This window comes from Poeciliopsis prolifica, unplaced genomic scaffold (assembly GCF_027474105.1).
Source record: "Poeciliopsis prolifica strain line A6 unplaced genomic scaffold, Auburn_PproV2 SCAFFOLD065, whole genome shotgun sequence".
NCBI classification, from domain to species: Eukaryota; Metazoa; Chordata; class Actinopteri; order Cyprinodontiformes; family Poeciliidae; genus Poeciliopsis; species Poeciliopsis prolifica.
The window spans coordinates 568,976-588,296 of NW_026562440.1; the positions used below are offsets into that span (position 1 = coordinate 568,976).

Genomic DNA, 19,321 nt, shown 5'->3' on the forward strand with positions numbered 1-19,321 from the left:
TTCTTTGAATTTGTCATCTTTTCTTATCGATAGCAAGAGTATAGAACAAAAATAGCTTTCAAGTAATCAATCATTGCCATTATTTCCTTTTGCCACTGTGTATAGTCTGGGAGTGTGTTCGCAGGGTTGTGAATGAACATGTTAGGTAGCTGTGAAGAGTGCATGCAGGGGTCAGTGTGCAGCGGACAGTCTGGCATGTCAGACTGATTTACGCGGAGAAACACACGGCTGCTCGTATTCTGCAGCTCTTCCTCGCGGAGAGCCGATGAATTTGTGGCCTCTGCCCCACTGGATGTGGGATAGGTCGATGGCAGGTCGCAGCTTGACGGCTTGACACAAGAGTGAATTCGAAGGTGTGTGTCTGTTTATTAACTATTTCTTGCGCTGAATGTCCTCAGTTTTTCTAGAAAGGCAGGATAGGACATGAACTGATGTGGCTTCAGTGGAAGAATGAGCTGTTTTTGAGCAACTTGTGCTTCAGACAGTGGATGAAAGTGGGTGTTTACACTTGTGTTACACAGAAACCAGGAGTTAGTCAGGTTAAAGGTTGGTATTCCAGGAATCCCCTGTAGGGTTTTATGATGTGTGTGCATAGGGGTTGTGGAGATTATGATGGGGGCTTGAGGACGATTTAGGAAACAATAGTTTCTCTTTTTTTTAAGCCCACCTTCTCTTTGTTGCCAACCCTGAACATGATGTCACCTTTGCTCCTTTTTGAGAGCAGAACTGCCCAAGTTGAGGGCCAATAGTTCTGTCATTTTCTCAGTGTCCCTTCATCGTCCTTCTTGTTCCTCCCCCTCTTTTTCTTCTTCTGTTTGTCAGGAATGCTGGCACAGCCGTCCAGCGTAGGAGGCGGACCACACATTCCTCACAGCAGAAGTGCTGGGGATAAAAGGGGGAGGGGACGTCTGGTTTACTAAAAACACACACACTCCTCTCACACTGCCCTAAGAGGCCAGCTGCAGCCCTGTCAGAAGCGTTAGCTATAATACACCGCAGTGTAAGATCATACATTCTCCCTGGGAGTTTTTGTGCATTTTAAAATTGAGAATACTAACCGCTTTCAAGAAATTTGAAAAATGTTAGGGCAATTAACCTTTTTTATGCATCTGCAGATTTTTTTGTAGAATTCACAAGACCGAACACTGTCTTCTCTAAAAGTGCAATTCTTTCACATAATTTGCAATTTGAAGGTTGACTTGGATCAGATGCTTTAAAATGGACCACTTCTAGATACCTGGTTCAGGGAAAGGGGGAGGCTTTAGCTTTCAGGCACAAGTGGAGACAGAGAGAGTAAAAGTTTGGCTGCAAACTTTGGCTTTAGACAGTGAGAATTGTATGTTCTGATCTTTTTCTGGATTTATGGTCTACTTTATTAAATAACCGCTGGCAAATGAGAAAAACATTCTTTAAACTTTATTAGTGGATCACACACACACAAAAATCAAAACATTTTTGCCTAAAAAAGCAAAGTGTTGAGTGTCTTTGTGTAAATTTGCTGAGTGTAATGTGACTTGTTTTGATGTGGTCAGGTCTTTGAAGTGCAGGATTTGACTGATATGTAACCTGAAACTAGATCTCACTCTCTTCCTTTCTCCATGCAGCTGCACAAATGAATCACAGCACTGTTTAAATCTCTGGACACTTTAAAAAAAAAATATCCACATGAACTTTAATGTGTAGTTGTTGTTTAACACAATGTTAGTTTACAGTTCACCTGGAATAGATTATTTTGTACTTTTCTTTCATTGTTTTTTTAATTGGCAAACTGGATTTCTGCCAGGATGTTCTAAAAATAATATTTGCTCTCCAGGTAATTCGGAGTTAACAACAAACATTTACTTTATACTAGCATTGGTTGAAAAGCAATAGCTAAAGCAGGAAAGGTAACAGTCCCAGTTATACCATTTTATCTTTGCAACCAATCATCATTAATTTTTTTTTCAAATATCCATTTCCACCATGTAAGCTGATTGAATGATATCTATATGTTTTTTAGAATAGATTTACACACACTTCAACATTTGCTGTCACTCCTGGTAAAGATGTTCAAAACTCATTGAAATAAACAAGTATTACGTTGCCTCCAAACTAATTTAAATGAGAAAAAAAATCTGAGAACATTTATTTTCTTTGGCAAAAGTCTTTTAATAGTGATGGTGTCACAATTATGCACACGTCTATCTACTCCTAGACTGAAAATGTAATTGATGCAAGTTTTCAGTTTATATTTTACTGTTTAAGCAGGGAACCTGTCTAGGAATCTTTAATTATTAATCCACAACTTCCTGCTTCACTGGAGATGAATATGATGAGACAGAGGTCAATTTCTCTAAGATACTCTTTAATTGACAATAGTTCAAAAAACAAAGAAGATTTTTTTACACAGTGTGGCACAGTAAACTGCTCAGTCAGAAATGGTGTTCACGTAAAACTGTTTGGTATAAGACGCCAAGCTGATAAGGTCAAATGTTTCCGTATCAGTCAGACTGCCACTTTGTGCCACATTGACAGGTGTCAACGGCAAGATGCTTAACTAGCTCATCAAAATCAGTATTATCCATTCAGATTGTGGGACGTGAAGGAATTTGTCACAAGAAATGTAGGCAATCGGCACAATTGATTGTGAAATGTCAGCTTTCCGTAGACAAGAGTGTGCAGAGTCTGAGTGGCTCACAGCATGCGCAAGGCATGTCAAAGTATGCTTTTAGTTTAATGTTTTTGTTTTTGCTTAATGTCAGGAAGCAACTCTTCCTTCAAATGAAATATCCACTTCACATTCATCCAGTGTTCAGTGTTAAGGGCCTGAAATACAAGATCTCATTGAAGATGTTAAGAAGTGTTCAAAGAATCAAAAACCTTACAGAATCAAATTTAGATTACAGGAAATTAGCCAGTTGGTTTATACCAACCATTTTGTTTGAAAGAAGAGGAAAGCTGTTTCCTGATTTAAGTGATGCTGTAGTTGAATATTTGGTCACCTCTGTTGTTTCTGCTCAGTATCTCTGTCTGAACCACTTTTTGTGTCTGGCATATACAAAAAAAAAAACCAACAACCAAGAAACAACAACAACAAAAAAAACTAATTCTTTTCATCCTGGCTTCAAAGGCTGCAATAAAAAAAATACCAGAACTTTGTTGTAATAGAAAATCAGTTCAATACTGACTTTCTCCTCTGTTGAAAGATTAACAGCTTTATTCCTTAATACTCCAACACATTTTACGACCAGGTTTGCAATTAGATATGCTGAGGCTCTTTTCTCAGAAGATCTCTTTCAGAGAGCGAGTTGCAGTCGGTGTGTGGTCAAATCTTCTGTTCCCTGATATGAAGGGGAGGAAAAGTGTCTCCCAGAGAGTGAAGACCGTAAACGAGAGTTGTTGACCGGAGCGAGGCCAGCTGGCCCCAGCGGCCCCCGAGGCCACCATCAGCAGCAGCCTTGAAATTGAAGCTTTGTTCAGCTAGTTTTCACCAACACATGCACACACACTTACACACACAAGCAGCTGTACTCGGTTGCGCCTCTTGCTGATTCAACACATTTCAAAGTGAAATTCTCCTGCCACCCACACAAAACCCTCACAGGGCTGAGGGGTGCTCAGGGTGATACCCATGCAGAGGTGGAGGGAGTGAAGGAGTTGGGGCCCAGGGGATCTCCACCATATGTGCACGCATACTGACATCCAGTCATGCATGCACACATGCTTACAGGACTGTTGTCCAAGCCACTCGGACATCTGGTTGCATGTCTTTTACTACCGGGGCTTGGACATGCGTGGGTGTATGAAAGGCTCTTTGTGCCTGTTACAGTGCCTGGACGTCCAGCAGAATATTCTGCTTTGAGGAAGAACCTCCCAGAAGGAAAGCTCCAGCTCATATATAAGTATGAAGATTCACCAGCTGTTGCAGCAGCATGAAGTTTGAGATTCCAAAAGGACTTCAATGTAAACAAGAGTGTGCAATAATGCTTCTGCATGTTTTTGGGTCATTAGGCAAATACTGATGAGTTAGCTCCTCGATTGTCAGACGATAACTGATGTAACAAAAATTACATTCAGCCTGTGTTGATTTGGTCATATCAGGCCAAATGCATAGATCGGAAATTTTAACACGATGTGCCACAATGATGCTACACACAGGAAAGTACACTGGATTTGGAGTTTGGTCCTCAAAAAAAAGATAGATAAGAAATACAAAGTGTTCTAGTGTTTTCTCACTAAAAGATTTTTTTTGTTAAAAGTTCCTGGCATTTTGAAGGTGTTCAGGTACATGGTTTTTTTTCCACATATTTATCCTTTGCTTTATGACAGGCTAAACTAGAGTGTTGCCAAAAGATTCAACCGACTCCTCTGTTCAGAGCACACACTTCCAATTAAAGTACCAAACTCACAGAATAATCTATCGAATGGCAGGACAGAAAAGGTTTCTCCAGGAGACCTGGGAGATTGTTCTGCTATTTACAGTAGAGAACCTAAGCTTATTATCATTTTCTATTATGCTATAAAAAGAGCTCAAGTTGACATGTTCCACTGTCTTGAAGATGGGTAAATGGAACTAGTAGTTTTTGACCAAGACCTGATCAAGTTGCAAGTCTTTGAGTGGCAAGTTCAGGTCAAGTCTTTAGTCATTCAAAGACCTTAAGACTTTGGTCTGATTAGTTCTAACCTTCACTATGGATGAATTTGTGTTTAAATTTTTTTTTTTTACTGTTAACTCAGTGACTTCCTTTGTTAACTATCATAGTTTCTTTAGATTATAAAAAGACCTAACTGAGATAACAATCTCAATTTTTACCTTCTGGTAAAAAGGTGACAGCACTTTTTTTTTCCTTTGGACACTCCATGTGGAGCCTTTTTTTTTTTTTTTATTATTTTTTATTTTTGTAACCACATCTTTACTTTCACAGCTATTTCAACAGTTTGTCATCTAATTCATCTGGCCTCAGCCATGAGTAAACACTATCATGTTGCTTCCCATCCAACCTCAGAAAGGAACTGACCGCTGCCAACTTTAACATCCCCTGAGCGCCGTACCGAGACTGCAGGGAAAACATGGAGGGGTTTTGAAAAACAAAGTCCACAATCATTTGAAAGGTTTTGTGTTCTGAAAGGCTCCTCCCCCTTCCTGACCACATCAAGCCCCGCCCCCCGTTTGCTCCAGCCTCCTCTGTGGTTGGGGTTGGCTTAATTAGAGGGTTGCCACGGGAACAGAATGGCATCTTAGCCAATGGGTGTAATGACAGGGTGAGGGGAAGAGGGCGGGGTCAGATTATAGGTCTGTGAGTATGCCTAGAGGAGCTTGAAAAAGAAAAGAAACACAAAGAAACAGCAGAGAGAATGTGACAGTATATGAACTCTGAGCTATGTGAAGTGGGAAATGAAAAGTCTTACCAAAAAAAAAAAAAATCCTGGATTTAGTGTATTTTTGGTCATGTGAGGGAGTGACCAAACATGCGACTGAGTGGTTTCTAAATAGTCTTGGTTGCTCTCTGTGTATTAACTTGTGTGTGAACATGTGTCAGAGAAGGTGGCTCACAGCCCACATGAGGAAGGCGCAGCCTGTGTGCCATGACAGCACAATGGGAAACACTGTGGGAGTTTTCATGCAGCTGAGCCGGGTCACCCCAACAGTCCTTCCTGTCCTCCTGTGTGGCCACTTTCATTCTTCAAAATACAAACATCCCGCAGGATGATGACTAAAAGTGGACAGAAAGCAGCTTGGAACGTTAGATTTGTTTATTCCAGCCCTTTGGGGCTTTTTTTCTCTCTTTCTTTTGGTGAATTTTGCAACTTTTTCTGATACCAGAGCATGGGTTTAACAGTCCAAGCTCTGTTATTTTATTGGTTTACACTTGATGACACCACCGCCGTCCAAAACCACAGTGAAACTTGTCATAGTTTGCCTTAGAACAACTTTAAGTTTCCTCTCTCATGTTGTACTAAAGATTTGACTCAGTTCAACACGCTCTGTGTTCCACGAACAATTACAGAGCTACAAAATCATTTTGGTCACTTTCCACTTGGCATTCCACTAGAGTCAAAAATGAGTCAGTGGTATTTCAAACTGAGGTGATTCATTCATTCCTCACTTCTGTACCAGGCCTCTTTGGCTTTGTTCAAGAGAGCCAGAATAGTCTTGACGCACACTTTCTGTTGCACCGACCAGAAGCAGAAGAATATGTCTTCTGTGTGCTTGTCAGCATATTTGCAGGCCTTCCATCGGTAAAACACAAGCTCCGTTCTCATTCAGTGGATAAATGTGTCGCGCTTCAAGCCATCATAGTTTCCAGCACGCGACTTTTATAAGTTGGTGTTCAGAGACTGTGGCTTGGTGAAAAATCTAACATTAACTCCCAACAAAGTCTTGAGGGTTTCTGAGAGTTAATAAGTCACCACCCACCTACTCGGATTTATTTTACCCACAGTTTTTCTTTTAACGCTACTACCAATTCCAAGGTTGCTGTTCATTAACTTCATAGCTTTTCCGGTTTAAACAAAACAGGCTTTGACAAACTAAAGATTTACTAACGAGGTTTGCCTGGCTGAATGTAGCATAACCTACATCATCTTTCTAATTTATAATTTGCCAGTGAACATTTGTGCAGATGCCAGGATTAATTCTAATGAAGTGGCATGAAGAAGTTGGGTTTGTTGGTTCACACAAATAGAGAAAATTGTCTGTAATTCATATGCTGTGTTTTAAATAATTTGTAACCGTTGTGGAACTTTGATATGATGTGGCTTTAGTTTTGAATAATTTTAGCTTGACTCTATGCAGAAAAAACATTACAATTATTCTCTTTGTTTTTGGTAGATGGAATAAAAGTTTCACAAATCTGCAACTGTGTTATTAGAAAACCCTGCTCACAGCTCAGTCTAGTATAACCACACCTCAGAGGAAATGATTGCGAAATAGCTAATTATTGTCCTATATTCTCACAATTCATAAATATCCTTAGTCTGCTGCACTGTCACTTTTAAAAAAAATTTTATCTGCTACCATAAAAACTCTCCAAACTATTTTAACCGTCATATGATGGCACTCATCAACTCACAAAATACTTCCTTTCTGGTTTTAAAATAAGAGTCAAATTCCCCAAGTACTATTTAGAATGCCTTTAGTCAAAAATATTTCTTATATTATTATTTTATTTTATTTTTTTACTTAAATTGAAAGTTATGTTTTAAGTTGGCGGCCTAAAAGGTTTATAAATAGAAGAAGGGAAGGAATCATGGATATCTTAAAACATGACCTTTGGCATTTGTTAAATTGGTGTGAAAAAGACTTTTGTCTTTCCCTACTCATCCATTTTATGTAGCCAAAAACATCTGGATCTATAACATATAATTCTGCACACCAGTCATTATATGTTAACCGTATTAATTTTCAGCCTCTATGTCATAAGATTCTTTATTTTCCTCTTCTGAATTTACCCTCTTTTCTCTGTAGGTATCAGTATTATCTGCAAGTGAAGAAGGAGGTGCTGGACGGACACCTGCAGTGCACTGTGGAGCGGGGAATAAGATTAGCTGGACTAGCAGTACAAGGTAAAACGCTCTCATGGACAATAAAAAAAAATATCATGTGAATAAATTCCTAGAGAGATGGTGCAAACTCATTGTTGCTCGGGTCGTCTTGACTCTCCTACCTTATATGGCTGCATTCCACAAGGAGAATCCAGTCCTCTTGAGTTCCTGTGGTATCAATCCTAATACATACACACAAATATGCCCTTTTAGTGTTCTCTGTCTTGTTCCTGGATGCAGTCTGTGTCCCAGGGGGGAATGTAAATAGAGTGATTGCTTATCAGCAGCTCCAAGGTTAGTGTTATAGCATCAGGAAAACTCTTATCTGTAAGGAGACAAGATCCTCCACTTGGCCTCCTTTTGTTCAACAAGCAGCACTTAGTGCTGAGTACAAGTGCTATCTGAGGAATGAGGAGGACATGGAGTTATTTTGTTGCCCGGGGCTTTGATAATGTGTCGGACACATATTTTTGTAATCTTTTACAATAAGTACAAGTACAATACAAGTTGTTGAATGGCTAATCTGATCAAAAATGTTAACATAAATGTATTATTGTAAATTATTAGCATATTTTGCACCAAATTGTTGTTTATAAACTTCCACAAACATAAGCTTTTAAACAGAAAAAAACTACAGAAATATGTAATAAAGGCTAAATATTTTATAGTGGTGTCTAATTGTTTGATCTTGATAAGGTCGAAATAGGTATAACTAAAACTCACTTCTTTTCAAGGTGATAAGTCTTTTGAAATGTCAAATGTATCAAATGTTTTACTTTCTAGAACTGTTATGAACAACTTTTTTTTGAAGGAGTGTTTTCCCTTTATTTTCTGTAAATATAAGAAATATAAGTCACCTGAAGGACTCATCTCAAATGAGAAAGTCATTATTTCTGTTCTAGCCCTTCAACTGACTTGTATAAAAGAAGGCTCTTACTTTATGCCATGTATGTTTTGCCACACAGACCTATAAAGGTGTTGTTAACATGTGTCAAAATGATCACGCGTATTGCAAAGGACATTTATCAATAATTGAGACTGGATTGACTTTGACTTTGCGCTATTGTGAATTTATGGACTCTCCCTAAGTGTGGGGCACATACCTGGAAATCAATCAGGTTAAATTAGTTTTACCATTTCTGATGATCAAATTCTTCCAATATTACAATGTCAAATTGATTTTAAATTTCACAAAACAATCTAAACTCCAATAAATTAATAAAACATTAAGCTTTCCTGCTATATTCAATATCAGATCTCATACAAAATGATTTGTTAGAATGAAGTTTTATATATTAAATGTGTTGCTTTGGTCTAAATTATTCTCATTGCTTGTCTCTGATTTGAAGCTGACTTTGGAGACTTCACCCACTTCCAATCTCAGGACTTCCTCAGAGAGTATGTGCTCTTCCCAGTGGTGAGTCCTCAAACTACTACTACTTCCCAGCTAAGGATCACATGCCTTGTTCTTTCCAGGCATGCCTGAAGGCATGCATTCTTGTGTGCTGCACACTTGATTGGCAGGCTAGATTGCTACTGAAGTGGGTGATGTTGAAATCATATGAGAACTACATGCTGTTTATTAATGCAGCTGCAAAAACTATTGTTGAATCTTCACAGGCAGATTACACCGGTGTCTTCTTTTTTGAGTAGTTTTATCATTTTATCATCCTCAGCATTTTATGCTCTACTTAGCTGATATTTAGTATGTTTTTTTGTCTTATTTGCTGTTTTGTTTGTCTTCGTTTTTTCCATGTAGAACTGGCCTAATGGGGATGAAGTGCTGGAGGAGTGGACCAAGAAAGTTGCTGAAGAGCATAAGAGTCACTGGTATTCATTTCCATATTTTAATCTGTATTAACAGTTCTGATCAGAGGTTTACATAGAGTTCAATGCTTTGGGGGCATTCTTAGAGTCTCTGTGCTAGATGTGCCAAAGTTTCATCCATGTATCCCACCTAGGTAATAAACAACCAGGCCTGAAATTTATTGCATAGCTTTTCCACTGCCAGCGGAAGAGCAACAACTTCCAGTTTGAAACTTTGACAGAGTTGCATATTCCACTCGGGCAGAAATCACAAACAACTATCATGTCTTGTTTTGCAAAAATAAAATAAGAGCATGCTAACATTAAGCATTTGGATTGACTTTGACTTAGCGCTATTGTGAATTTATGGACTCTCCCTAAGTGTGGGGTACTTACCTGGAAATCAGTCAGGTTAAATTAGTTTTACCATTTCTGATGATCAAATTTATCCAATATGCAGTGAGTGACTATCATCCAATTACAATATGCATTTATGTGTCTGAGCCACATGAGAGTGGATGAAATACAGAATAGGAACAAAAAAAATCATAGTAGAGCACCACATTTTTGTTCATAAAATGCATTTAAGCTGATTGATGTTTGATAATTTCACCCCTCAGAAAAGACTGGAAATGAATATTTATTCTGTAAAAGCTTGACCTTGACTTAAATGGTGTCGAAACATGCACCAATAACAGGGATGGTCCTGTCTCATGCTTTGTTTCTACCATAAAGTGGGAGGCCACCAGCTGAAGCAGAACTTTTGTACATCAAAGAGGTGGAAAAACTGGACGGTTTTGGCCAGGAAAGTTTTCCTGCAAAGGTGGCTACAAAACAAACAAACAAAAAAAAATTATTAGAATAAATTCTTGACTGTGTCTTCATTACATTTCTTCTTTTTTCTGCAGGACAACTACACAAATGACATTTTTATCGGTATGTCTTTTGTTGGGGTATTTGTCAAACACAGAAATGGCAGATCCATCATGCTCCACAAGTTAGTGTCCCTCCTTTTTTTTTTTTTTTGCATATTTTGCACCGATTAAGAACCCGTCTTCCAGAAAGTCATGCTGCTGGTTTAAATGCAGAAAGATCCAAGTGGTAAAATGTGTTTCCCTTTCTTTCACCATTCCTTATTTTGGATGTATTTCCACGCGTGCAACAGGTGGAAGGACATCGGTACCATAGCACACAACAAGTCAGCCATCACAGTGGAGATAACAAGCAGAGACGACACCATCAATTTTCACATGGTGAGTGTTGTGTCTGCAGATGCTGTTGGTATTCATACACAAACACATCCTAGGAGGTGGAAGGTTACGTCTGCATCTGGGGAGATGATTTCCAATAAATGTGCTTCCAATGTGAATGCATGTGCTTGATGTTCTTAAAAATGTATTTTTTTTTCTTCTGTGTGTGCGTGTGCATGTGTGTATCTGCAGGAGGATATGGAAATGGCCAAGTACATTGCTCGTCTTTTCACGGCCAGACACAAATTCTACAAACAAAACAAAATCTGCACAGAGTAAGTCTCGAGGCCGAGCAAAAGGCCATAGTAGAAATGAGCGCAGGAATCTTTTGAAGGTTATGTAACGGCTAAGCATATGGTGCCAGTTAATTTTTCTTTTGCTGGCTCTGTTAAAAATCTCTATAAATCCTTAAAATGAATTGACCTTTTATTGCAGTGACATAATCTCACAGTGAGACATGTAGAAAAAAAACATTGTTTACTTTGAGAAAAGTTATCCAGCTGGGGAAAATCCAGGGAAATTTGAATTAGTAATTAATCAGTTTTCTGATGTAGAACTATATGATACATAAGCCAATATTTCTGGCTAATAGGCTGGCCAAAGACCATATTTATCTTATGACTGTACACAGTGAGCAAGGAGGTACAAATAAATCACTATAACTCGCTGTTAGAAAACTGCAACAAAACATTTCCCTAACAACCATTAAATGCTATTTTCATGCCAGCCGGCTTATTTGGGGTGATAGTTCCTGTTCTACCATCAGAAATGTTAACATTCAGTTTCCTAAGCTTTACTGGGATGAGCTGGAATGTAGTTCTTCAATCAGATGAGAATGATGCATTCTTTGGGACAAGTAATGAACATGTAGGAAAGTTCTTAAGTATGGTGGACAGTCTGTGGTTCTATGGGCCCTGAGAAACTTGCTAAAGTTCTTGGTGTCTTGAATTCTTGAAGCACTTTCTGGTGGCCTCTGCGAGAAATGTCAACCAAATCAAGTCAACAAAAATGGTGAAAAAAATGGGTGTTTTGGAAATTAAATGTTTATTTATTACGATCAAGTAAAATGTCAGAGAAAAAAAAATTATATCAAGAATTAAGAAGAAAACAACAAAAAAAGAGTTAAACATATGAACAAAATTTTCATATCCAGTTTGAAAAAATGTAGGAAGAAAATTAGTTTCAGTGTGAATTTATTCTATGGCAATGATACTAATTTATTTTTAAGTATTTCTATTTTTCTTTTCTACACTTTTTTACCATGACTGCCAATAAAAGTTTCCAGCACTTTATATTGCAGTGTTGTCAATAAATTGATTATAGAGAGGTGCTTACAAAATGCTTTAATATTATTTTTCTCATTATTATAATACTAGAGTTCATTGCTCTATTTTCTTTTTGAATGATCATTTATGTTGTTGGTTTTCTGTCCAGGCCCACCCACTCTCCTGCACCAATCAGAAGGAGACCCACATGGACTCATCGCCTATCTCTGGTATAGTCTGCAACCAGTAATTTCCATTTATTGCTAATTAATAACTGTTTATAAGTGAGAAGAGAGAGAATGAAATATTTTATTTACAAAAGGGATACACAATAAGCCGTGGCTCTTCCAGTCTCAGTTTTGAATGTGGGTTGGTCTTAAAAGTTATTAAGGGTGTTGCTCCCAGTGAGACAAAGACGGCAGTAATTTCTGCTTCCTCTTCCCAGCAGACCAGACAATGGCTTGGCTGAAATTGTCACAGAAGATGATTTTACATCTAAATCTGTCACATTCGCTTGATTCCTTATTTTTATGCTGTCATTTATTTGTATTTAAACGCATTTCTCTGTTCAGCCCCGCCCCCAGTCCTGCAACTTCCAGTCGGTGCATGAGCATTATCAGGACATGCAGAGCTCTCAAGGTAATTGTAAAACACATTCTCGCATAGACATATTTAGAGCAAGTTTCACTGCCTTTATGTTACCACTTAAACCACAGCCTGCCTAAAGATTTTTTGCCTCCCCGACAATAACTCAAACGTTTCGAGTTTGGCTAATTGTGTCTTTCCCATCAGGCGTGTGACTCATGGCCCGTTTTTTATTTTAACAGTCTCCCAACCAATGTTTTTTTGTTGATGGGAAAGGGGTAGAGCAGTGACCTCATGCGTGCTACGCTCTTTCATCGACTTGCTCACACAGTCAGACTGCCTTATAATCCAAATTGCTTTACTCACATTGGACTGACAATAAAAGCAGAGTGGAAAATCATTCAGGGTGCGAGACTGTACGTGGGTGTGGGATCATTCTGCTGGCTGATCTCAAGCGTCGCTCTTAATTTCTATTGTGCGGACCAAGATTGTGTATGTGCTTTGCTTTCAAATGAAATGACACTATTGACATTTTTCTTAGTTAACAATACCATTTTTTAAATTAAATTAGACCAAACTCTTCTTGTAGGGAAGTGAAATAGTTTTGGATAAATTTTAAGCTGCCTTTTTTTTTTATTCTGAACTTTACATACACAATTTTGTGTGTTTTTAGTAGAATCAGGGGCAACATGTTGATTTCAGAGGTGAAGGGGACAAAACAGTTAGCTTACATCTAGCGGAGGAGGGTGGGGTGAGGTTTTTAAAAAAAAGCCTGGACTTGCACTTGTTGGCCTATCAGATTATATTTACCCTATAAGCACTGTGAATTTCAAAATATGTATAGAATTAGCTTAGAGGCTTAAAGGCTATTTCTTACCATAATATGCATTTGGTCATGTTTATAAAGCCTAATTAGAAAACTGTGCTAAATGATTAATTAAATTTATCACATTGCTAATAGCCAGTGCTTCGCCTGTGAGTCTCCTATCTCTCTACTAGCATCTTTAGCATGTGAACAACTGTTTCACAATTATACTGTGGCTCAGGGGTAAAGATTGAAGCCCCTGTGAAACGCTTTTGACTCCTCTGGATTTAATAAAGAGCTATGATTTTACTATTCAATTTGTCCACCAACAAGATGGATATATAAAATCGCATTCGTAAGCCGAGGTTTTATTGTATTTTTCCCACAAACTAAATGGCATTTGTTTTAAAAAGGAGAAATATAAATGGGAACAACACAAGGTCTTCTGCCTACAACTTTCTTTGTTGATTTTCATTTTCGCTCCCTTGTAAATGGAGATTTGATACTTTTCCAAAGAGATTAGGTCATTTCTCCTTTCCTTTTGAAACAGTTGTTTTCTACATTAAATTGCTCACAATGGTGCGTTTATTACAACTCATTCAAGAAAGATGTGCCGTGTCTTTCGAAAAGGCTTTGCCTTAAAACCTGTTCACATTTTCACATCTCTGTATGGGAAGTCTGTTTTGCACAACATAGCGTTTTGCATGTTTCCCCTAAAAAGATGAAAAAGAGGCTTGTAGGAATATGAGGCCACACTTTGCAGATTTATATCTTAAAATTGTCTCTTCTGCCTTGCAGACAGCATCTTCCATGAGGACCTTTACTACAAGTCGGAGACCAGTCTTGATCTTACCTTCAGAAATGGGACTGTACCCAATGGAAGCATGTACAGCAGCCCAAGTTTGAGCTCCCTCAATCGTTCCCAGACGTTCATCCCCCCTTCGCCCATGTCGTCCAACCTCAGCATCCCGGGCAGTGAGCTCATGCGTCCGGACTACATCCCCAACCACCGCCATAGCGCCATCATCGCTCCGTCGTACAGGCCCACTCCTGAGTATGAAGCGGTCATGCGGCAGAATCGAAGGATTGTCCCCACTCATCACGACCTCCACAGCCAGTCACTGCGCAGTTTGAACATTAGCAATTCCTGTGCTTACCGTAAGCCAGAGGCTCTGGTGTACAGCCAGCCAGAAATGCGAGAGAGGGGCCCCTATCATGGCCCAGGACCCAACCCTGGACCTTACACTCCACAGGTAGAGCTAAACCCCAGATTAACTTTTTTCTTCACCGTTTTTCTAAGCCTTACCTTTTTCTAATCTGTAATAAATGTTGTTATTACAGATTAGCTACAGTAAGCCAGTGTCCCATGGACACCATTCGGGGGGCCCAGCCAACAGCCATGGTCCATGTCATTCGCCCTGCATTAACGGTGTTGGAGACAGCAGTGGAGAAGTTGGAACCTCAATCTCTCACACTGTTAGCACCCCAGAGCTTGCAAACACCAAACAGCAAGGAGCCAACATGGGAAATTATGCAGTCAATGCTAACATGCTAAGAAACCACATGTCAAGACCTCCACCACCTTATCCTTCTAGCTCTTTCCGCCCGGCGACCAGCACACCAGACCTGGCGAGCCATCGGCATCGCTGCATCGGAGGCAGCAGCCCAGAACTGGTCACCCGCATGGTGCAGCTCTCGGTCAAGACCTTCCAGCCAGACAGCTCGGCCGTGGTGCATCAGTCCCTGCAGGAAGTTAGTGAACCTTTAACTGCCGGCGCCAAGCACCGCTCTGCCCTGGACAAGAGGCATAGCATGGAGTTCATCAGCAGCATGAGGGGAGGCGGCATCGAAGGCTTGGTGATGAAGAGTATGAGCACGGCCCTTCATCGGAGGAATACTCTTAGGGAGCAAGTGATGCCATCTCAACCTCAGCCCCAACCGCAGCTGCCACCTCAGCAGCCAAAGGAGCTTCCCATGCAGAAACCTTCCCAAAATGCACCTGAGGCTGCAGTGGCGCCTCCTACCGGAGTGGCTTACCAGCATCAAAAGACTCTTTCCAATGCCACCATGCTCATACACAGCAGTGAGAGTGAGGAGGAAGAGGAAGAGGAGAGGCCTGAGCTGGATGTTCAGATTCCAGGCCTCAACGACATCAGCATCAGCGCTCAGCTCCAGGCGGCTCTTGCTAAACTGCCTAACAAACCCCCTCCAGAGTACCCAGGCCCTCCTCGAACTAATGCCAGCTCTCAGATCCGTGGGGCCAGTCACAGCGCCGCGCACCACCATAACCACGACCAGACGCCGCACTGCAATCAAGGACCTATGGACCTGACTCTGACACAAGGTGTCGGTGGACCTGTGGCTGGGAGTGGCGCTGGTGGGGGCGGGACGTTGACCAGAGGGGATCAGAGCGGGGTAAACGGAGCAGTGTTGGGGCCGTCCATTTCAGAACCAGACCTGACCAGCGTGAAGGAGAGGGTGAGGAAGGAGCCGGTGAAAGAGAGGCCGGTGTCCGAGATGTTCTCTTTGGAAGACAGCATAGTGGAAAGGGAGATTGCTCAAAGGGTAAGAACGTTTTCACTTTTTCTCACATTTCAATCACAGCTAATGTATTTCATTTGGATTTCATGTGTGAGGCAAAAACAATGTGGATCATTGTGGAGGAAATATTTTCAGTTTCCATGATTATTTGTGCATGTTTTGTGCATTTGTATTCAGCCTAATTGGGTCACTTACAGCTGTAAGGTCTGAAATCTTTGTCCATTCTGCAAAAAGTTCAAGTTTGATCAGATATGCTACAGATTCTCATTTGAATATATGGTTGGCTTATTCTAAAAGTTTTAGAATAAGCTTTTAGAATATTAGAATATTAGAATATACTTATTCTAATAAGTTTTAGAATAAACTTCTAGAATGCAGTTTTTTTTTTTGCAAAAACTGCAAAAAAACTTTTGCAGTTTTTGTGGACTGAGGAGGTCATTATTCAAGAAAGTAATGTTTTGCCTCTGTTGGGTTTTTCTATGGGTTAACTGACAGTATCATTTAGAGTTATGCTTTCAGATCCTTCATCTTCCACAAAAATGCAAATAATTTGTATTTATGTGTTATTGTGTCTCATTATATTTGCATTTCCAATTGTACTTAGTTTTTGTTATTTAGACACAGAATCGCCTTTAATTGGTCAAATGAGCCTGTCCTGGTACAGATGTTAAATGATATCATCTGTTGTTTATTTGCTGATCTCACAGCTTTTCATTAGCAGTAATGTAGGTTTCAGCACATAACAAGGCAGTACTGGCCTTTGAATCCCCGCAGGCAGCCTAAAGCCCTTACAAATCCCTTAGATTATTTTTCAAGTGGGGCGTTCTCGACACAACGCCTGAATCCTGGAATAGATTTAATCACCTGTTGGTGACAAACCATTCTCTGTACGACTGACCTGGATGCAGGTTTAGTTTGAAATTCTCTCTAAAAGGCTTTACTCCTGTCGGAAGCTGATGGCACATATATCTACCTACTGACTTATTTGATATGTAGCGGTATCCAACCCCCCCAGACCCTCAAGCTGTTGTTTTGACTGTCCCACAGAGGATGAAGGAGGCGGGGCTGCCTTGATGGCTTAACAGTGTTGCAGATTAGGCAAAGTAATCCTTGGTGGAAGGAGGGACTGAGGAATGTTGCTCAGAGTTTGACAAAAGTGGATGAGCTCCTTGTAAGAAAGGAAGCTTCAGAGGTAGGTGGATAAAATAAAGAGGAGCAGACGTTTAAAAGTGTGTTAGTAAAAATAAATATGGGCAAAAGAAAACGGAACACATGACTGTTACTGCAAGTTTCGATCCCTGGACTGGCATTAAAATCTCCATCCCCAGTTCTGTTCGTACTCATGTGGAGACTCGGGTCACTTGCCTTTGCTGCCAGTAACCATGACACCTGGATTTTCCTCTCTCTTGAAGACGCTGGAAAGACAGAAGATGTCTGTGGATTCCATGCGGAGACCGCTGATGATGGCGGCGCTAAACGGCCTTTATGTGGCGAGGATGCCCGTCGCCAAGATTCAGACTGAGGAAGGAGCCAAGTCGACGTCAGACGAACGGGTAAAATCTCTGTTTTCATCAAAACATTGTGATGCGTCTTGAAGAATTAGAATGAACTCCAACAAGATGATTGGCAGCTGATGTCACAAAACTACATTCTTGTTTTATTGTTATTACTTTGCAGGAAAACTTACTCTGCCTGTGTGCTTACCTGGGAAACCAAATATTTGTGTATTCCTTTAAAATCTCAGTCATGCAAATATTTATTTAGAAGAAATAACAAACTAACATCAAACTCATTCAGCCAATTATGGAGAGAGCCAAGCCCAATTTCAAGCATTTTCTAAATTTTTTGTAAAGCTTTAGTTCACCATGACTCTAAAATTTCAACTTGTTATTGTGTTTGCTCCATTTTTGATTTGGAGGGCTGTGAAAGCCAGTTTTTGTCCCAGGCTGTTGCCAGGCTAACGGGGGCAATCCCCTGAGTGGGCTGTGGAACGCGTGGCACGGTGCAGCTTATCGTCTCTGGGCTGGCTGCTATGTAAAGAATGTGACCCGGCAGAGTGTGAGCAAGAAAAAAAGAAAGAAAAGATTTTCTGTTCTCGCAGACATGACCAGCCTAATAAACAAATAGGCTAAGATAGGCTACTAATGAACGCTGTAGACTTCTACTTTGATTTCAGCAGTGGCAATGCACAGTGTTTGAAGTTCTCCCATACCAAAGGTCTTGCTCCAAAATGCTCAGGACTTAACAGCCTCTTGTTATGAATGGCTTGTAAGAGGGTAACCTGACCTCTCCCCTCTGATCATCTTCAGTGTGAAACCTTAGAACTGAAGCTGGAGGAGGACAGGGTCTTCACAGAGTATGAGCAGGTGCCCAAGAAGAGGACCGACTGCCTTCTCACCACCGCAACGCTGCCCGAAAACGCAGAGCGCAATCGATTCCGTGATGTTGTCCCGTATGAGGAGAACCGGGTCGAACTGGTACCCAACAAAGAGAACAACACGGGATACATTAATGCCTCGCATATCAAGGTGCGTTCAGTGCATCAATGGTAGATGATGGGGAAATGGTTTTACGGAAGATTGCAGCAGCCTAACCTAACCTTCATGTGACACCACCGTCACAAAAAGATTCCCCATCTGATGGAAATCCCTTATTCTCAGTGCAAAAGTAAAAAAAACAACAAAAAACATTTTCTGCAACTCAGCATAAAGTTTACTATTTCATTATTTTCACATTCTTCAAGTTTTACTTGTCTTAATTATAAAAATATAGTTTAAGCATTTATTAAGAACAAATTTTTTTTAAAATATGTTTTTGACACGTCATCTTCCATATGCTTGAGACAGGTTTTCAGATTTTTCACATTTTAAACATGTTTTTTAAAATTACATAAATGTTTTTAAAATGAAATCTAGTTTCATTTTAATTATTTATTTAATCTTAATAGTTTATCTTATTTTATTAATAATTAGTTTAATTTATCATATTGTTTTTATTTCACTTTCTGTCTGACTTTCTTATTTGTGTTTTTATCTGATTCTATTCATTGTTTATTAATTATCATACTCACATACTGCTGTAGCAGGCAAAGCCATCTGACAGAAATCAGAACTTTCCAAAAAGTTCTGAAGTGTTGAGTTGTTTCTGTGTGAGCCGTTTTGTCCTGCTTTTGCTCAGAAAGGCTGTGTGGTGGCACATTATGTGTTTGCTTTGAGAACAAGAGATCCTGCATTTGAGTTTTTTAGTTTTTGTTATAAACAAATTAACACAAATCCACAGAATAAAAATTGTGGATTTAGAAAAACAAAAATCAAGTTTATCTGTGTAACTTTTCAGATAACAAAGTCAAGCCCCTTTGCAGCACTCACATCATACGTCCTATACAAAATAAATACTAAAGTGAATTAGTTTTCTTTGATCAGTCAGGTTTTATTTAGGAGAAAAGTGTGAAAAGCAGTCATTGCTTTCAGAACTTTAATCCCTCCAAGTTCTTGGAATTACAAAAGAATGTTGTCCAAACTCCAAACATCTTAAGCGACTCATTT

General features: G+C 39.7%; 1 protein-coding gene across 1 annotated transcript in view; it reads left to right on the forward strand.

Moving 5' to 3' along the window:
• The window catches only part of LOC129351181 (tyrosine-protein phosphatase non-receptor type 14-like), a 36,263-nt gene that overhangs the window by 13,345 nt on the left and 3,597 nt on the right, over positions 1-19,321 (forward strand). Inside the window, exons 4-16 of the mRNA XM_055020030.1 lie at positions 7,448-7,545; positions 8,874-8,941; positions 9,284-9,354; positions 10,066-10,153; positions 10,239-10,327; positions 10,496-10,583; positions 10,773-10,855; positions 12,015-12,075; positions 12,418-12,484; positions 14,034-14,488; positions 14,577-15,800; positions 17,189-17,329; positions 18,086-18,304. Of these exons, the coding sequence (XP_054876005.1) occupies positions 7,448-7,545; positions 8,874-8,941; positions 9,284-9,354; positions 10,066-10,153; positions 10,239-10,327; positions 10,496-10,583; positions 10,773-10,855; positions 12,015-12,075; positions 12,418-12,484; positions 14,034-14,488; positions 14,577-15,800; positions 17,189-17,329; positions 18,086-18,304 (2,752 nt within the window). The remainder of the gene's footprint in view (positions 1-7,447; positions 7,546-8,873; positions 8,942-9,283; positions 9,355-10,065; positions 10,154-10,238; positions 10,328-10,495; positions 10,584-10,772; positions 10,856-12,014; positions 12,076-12,417; positions 12,485-14,033; positions 14,489-14,576; positions 15,801-17,188; positions 17,330-18,085; positions 18,305-19,321) is intronic.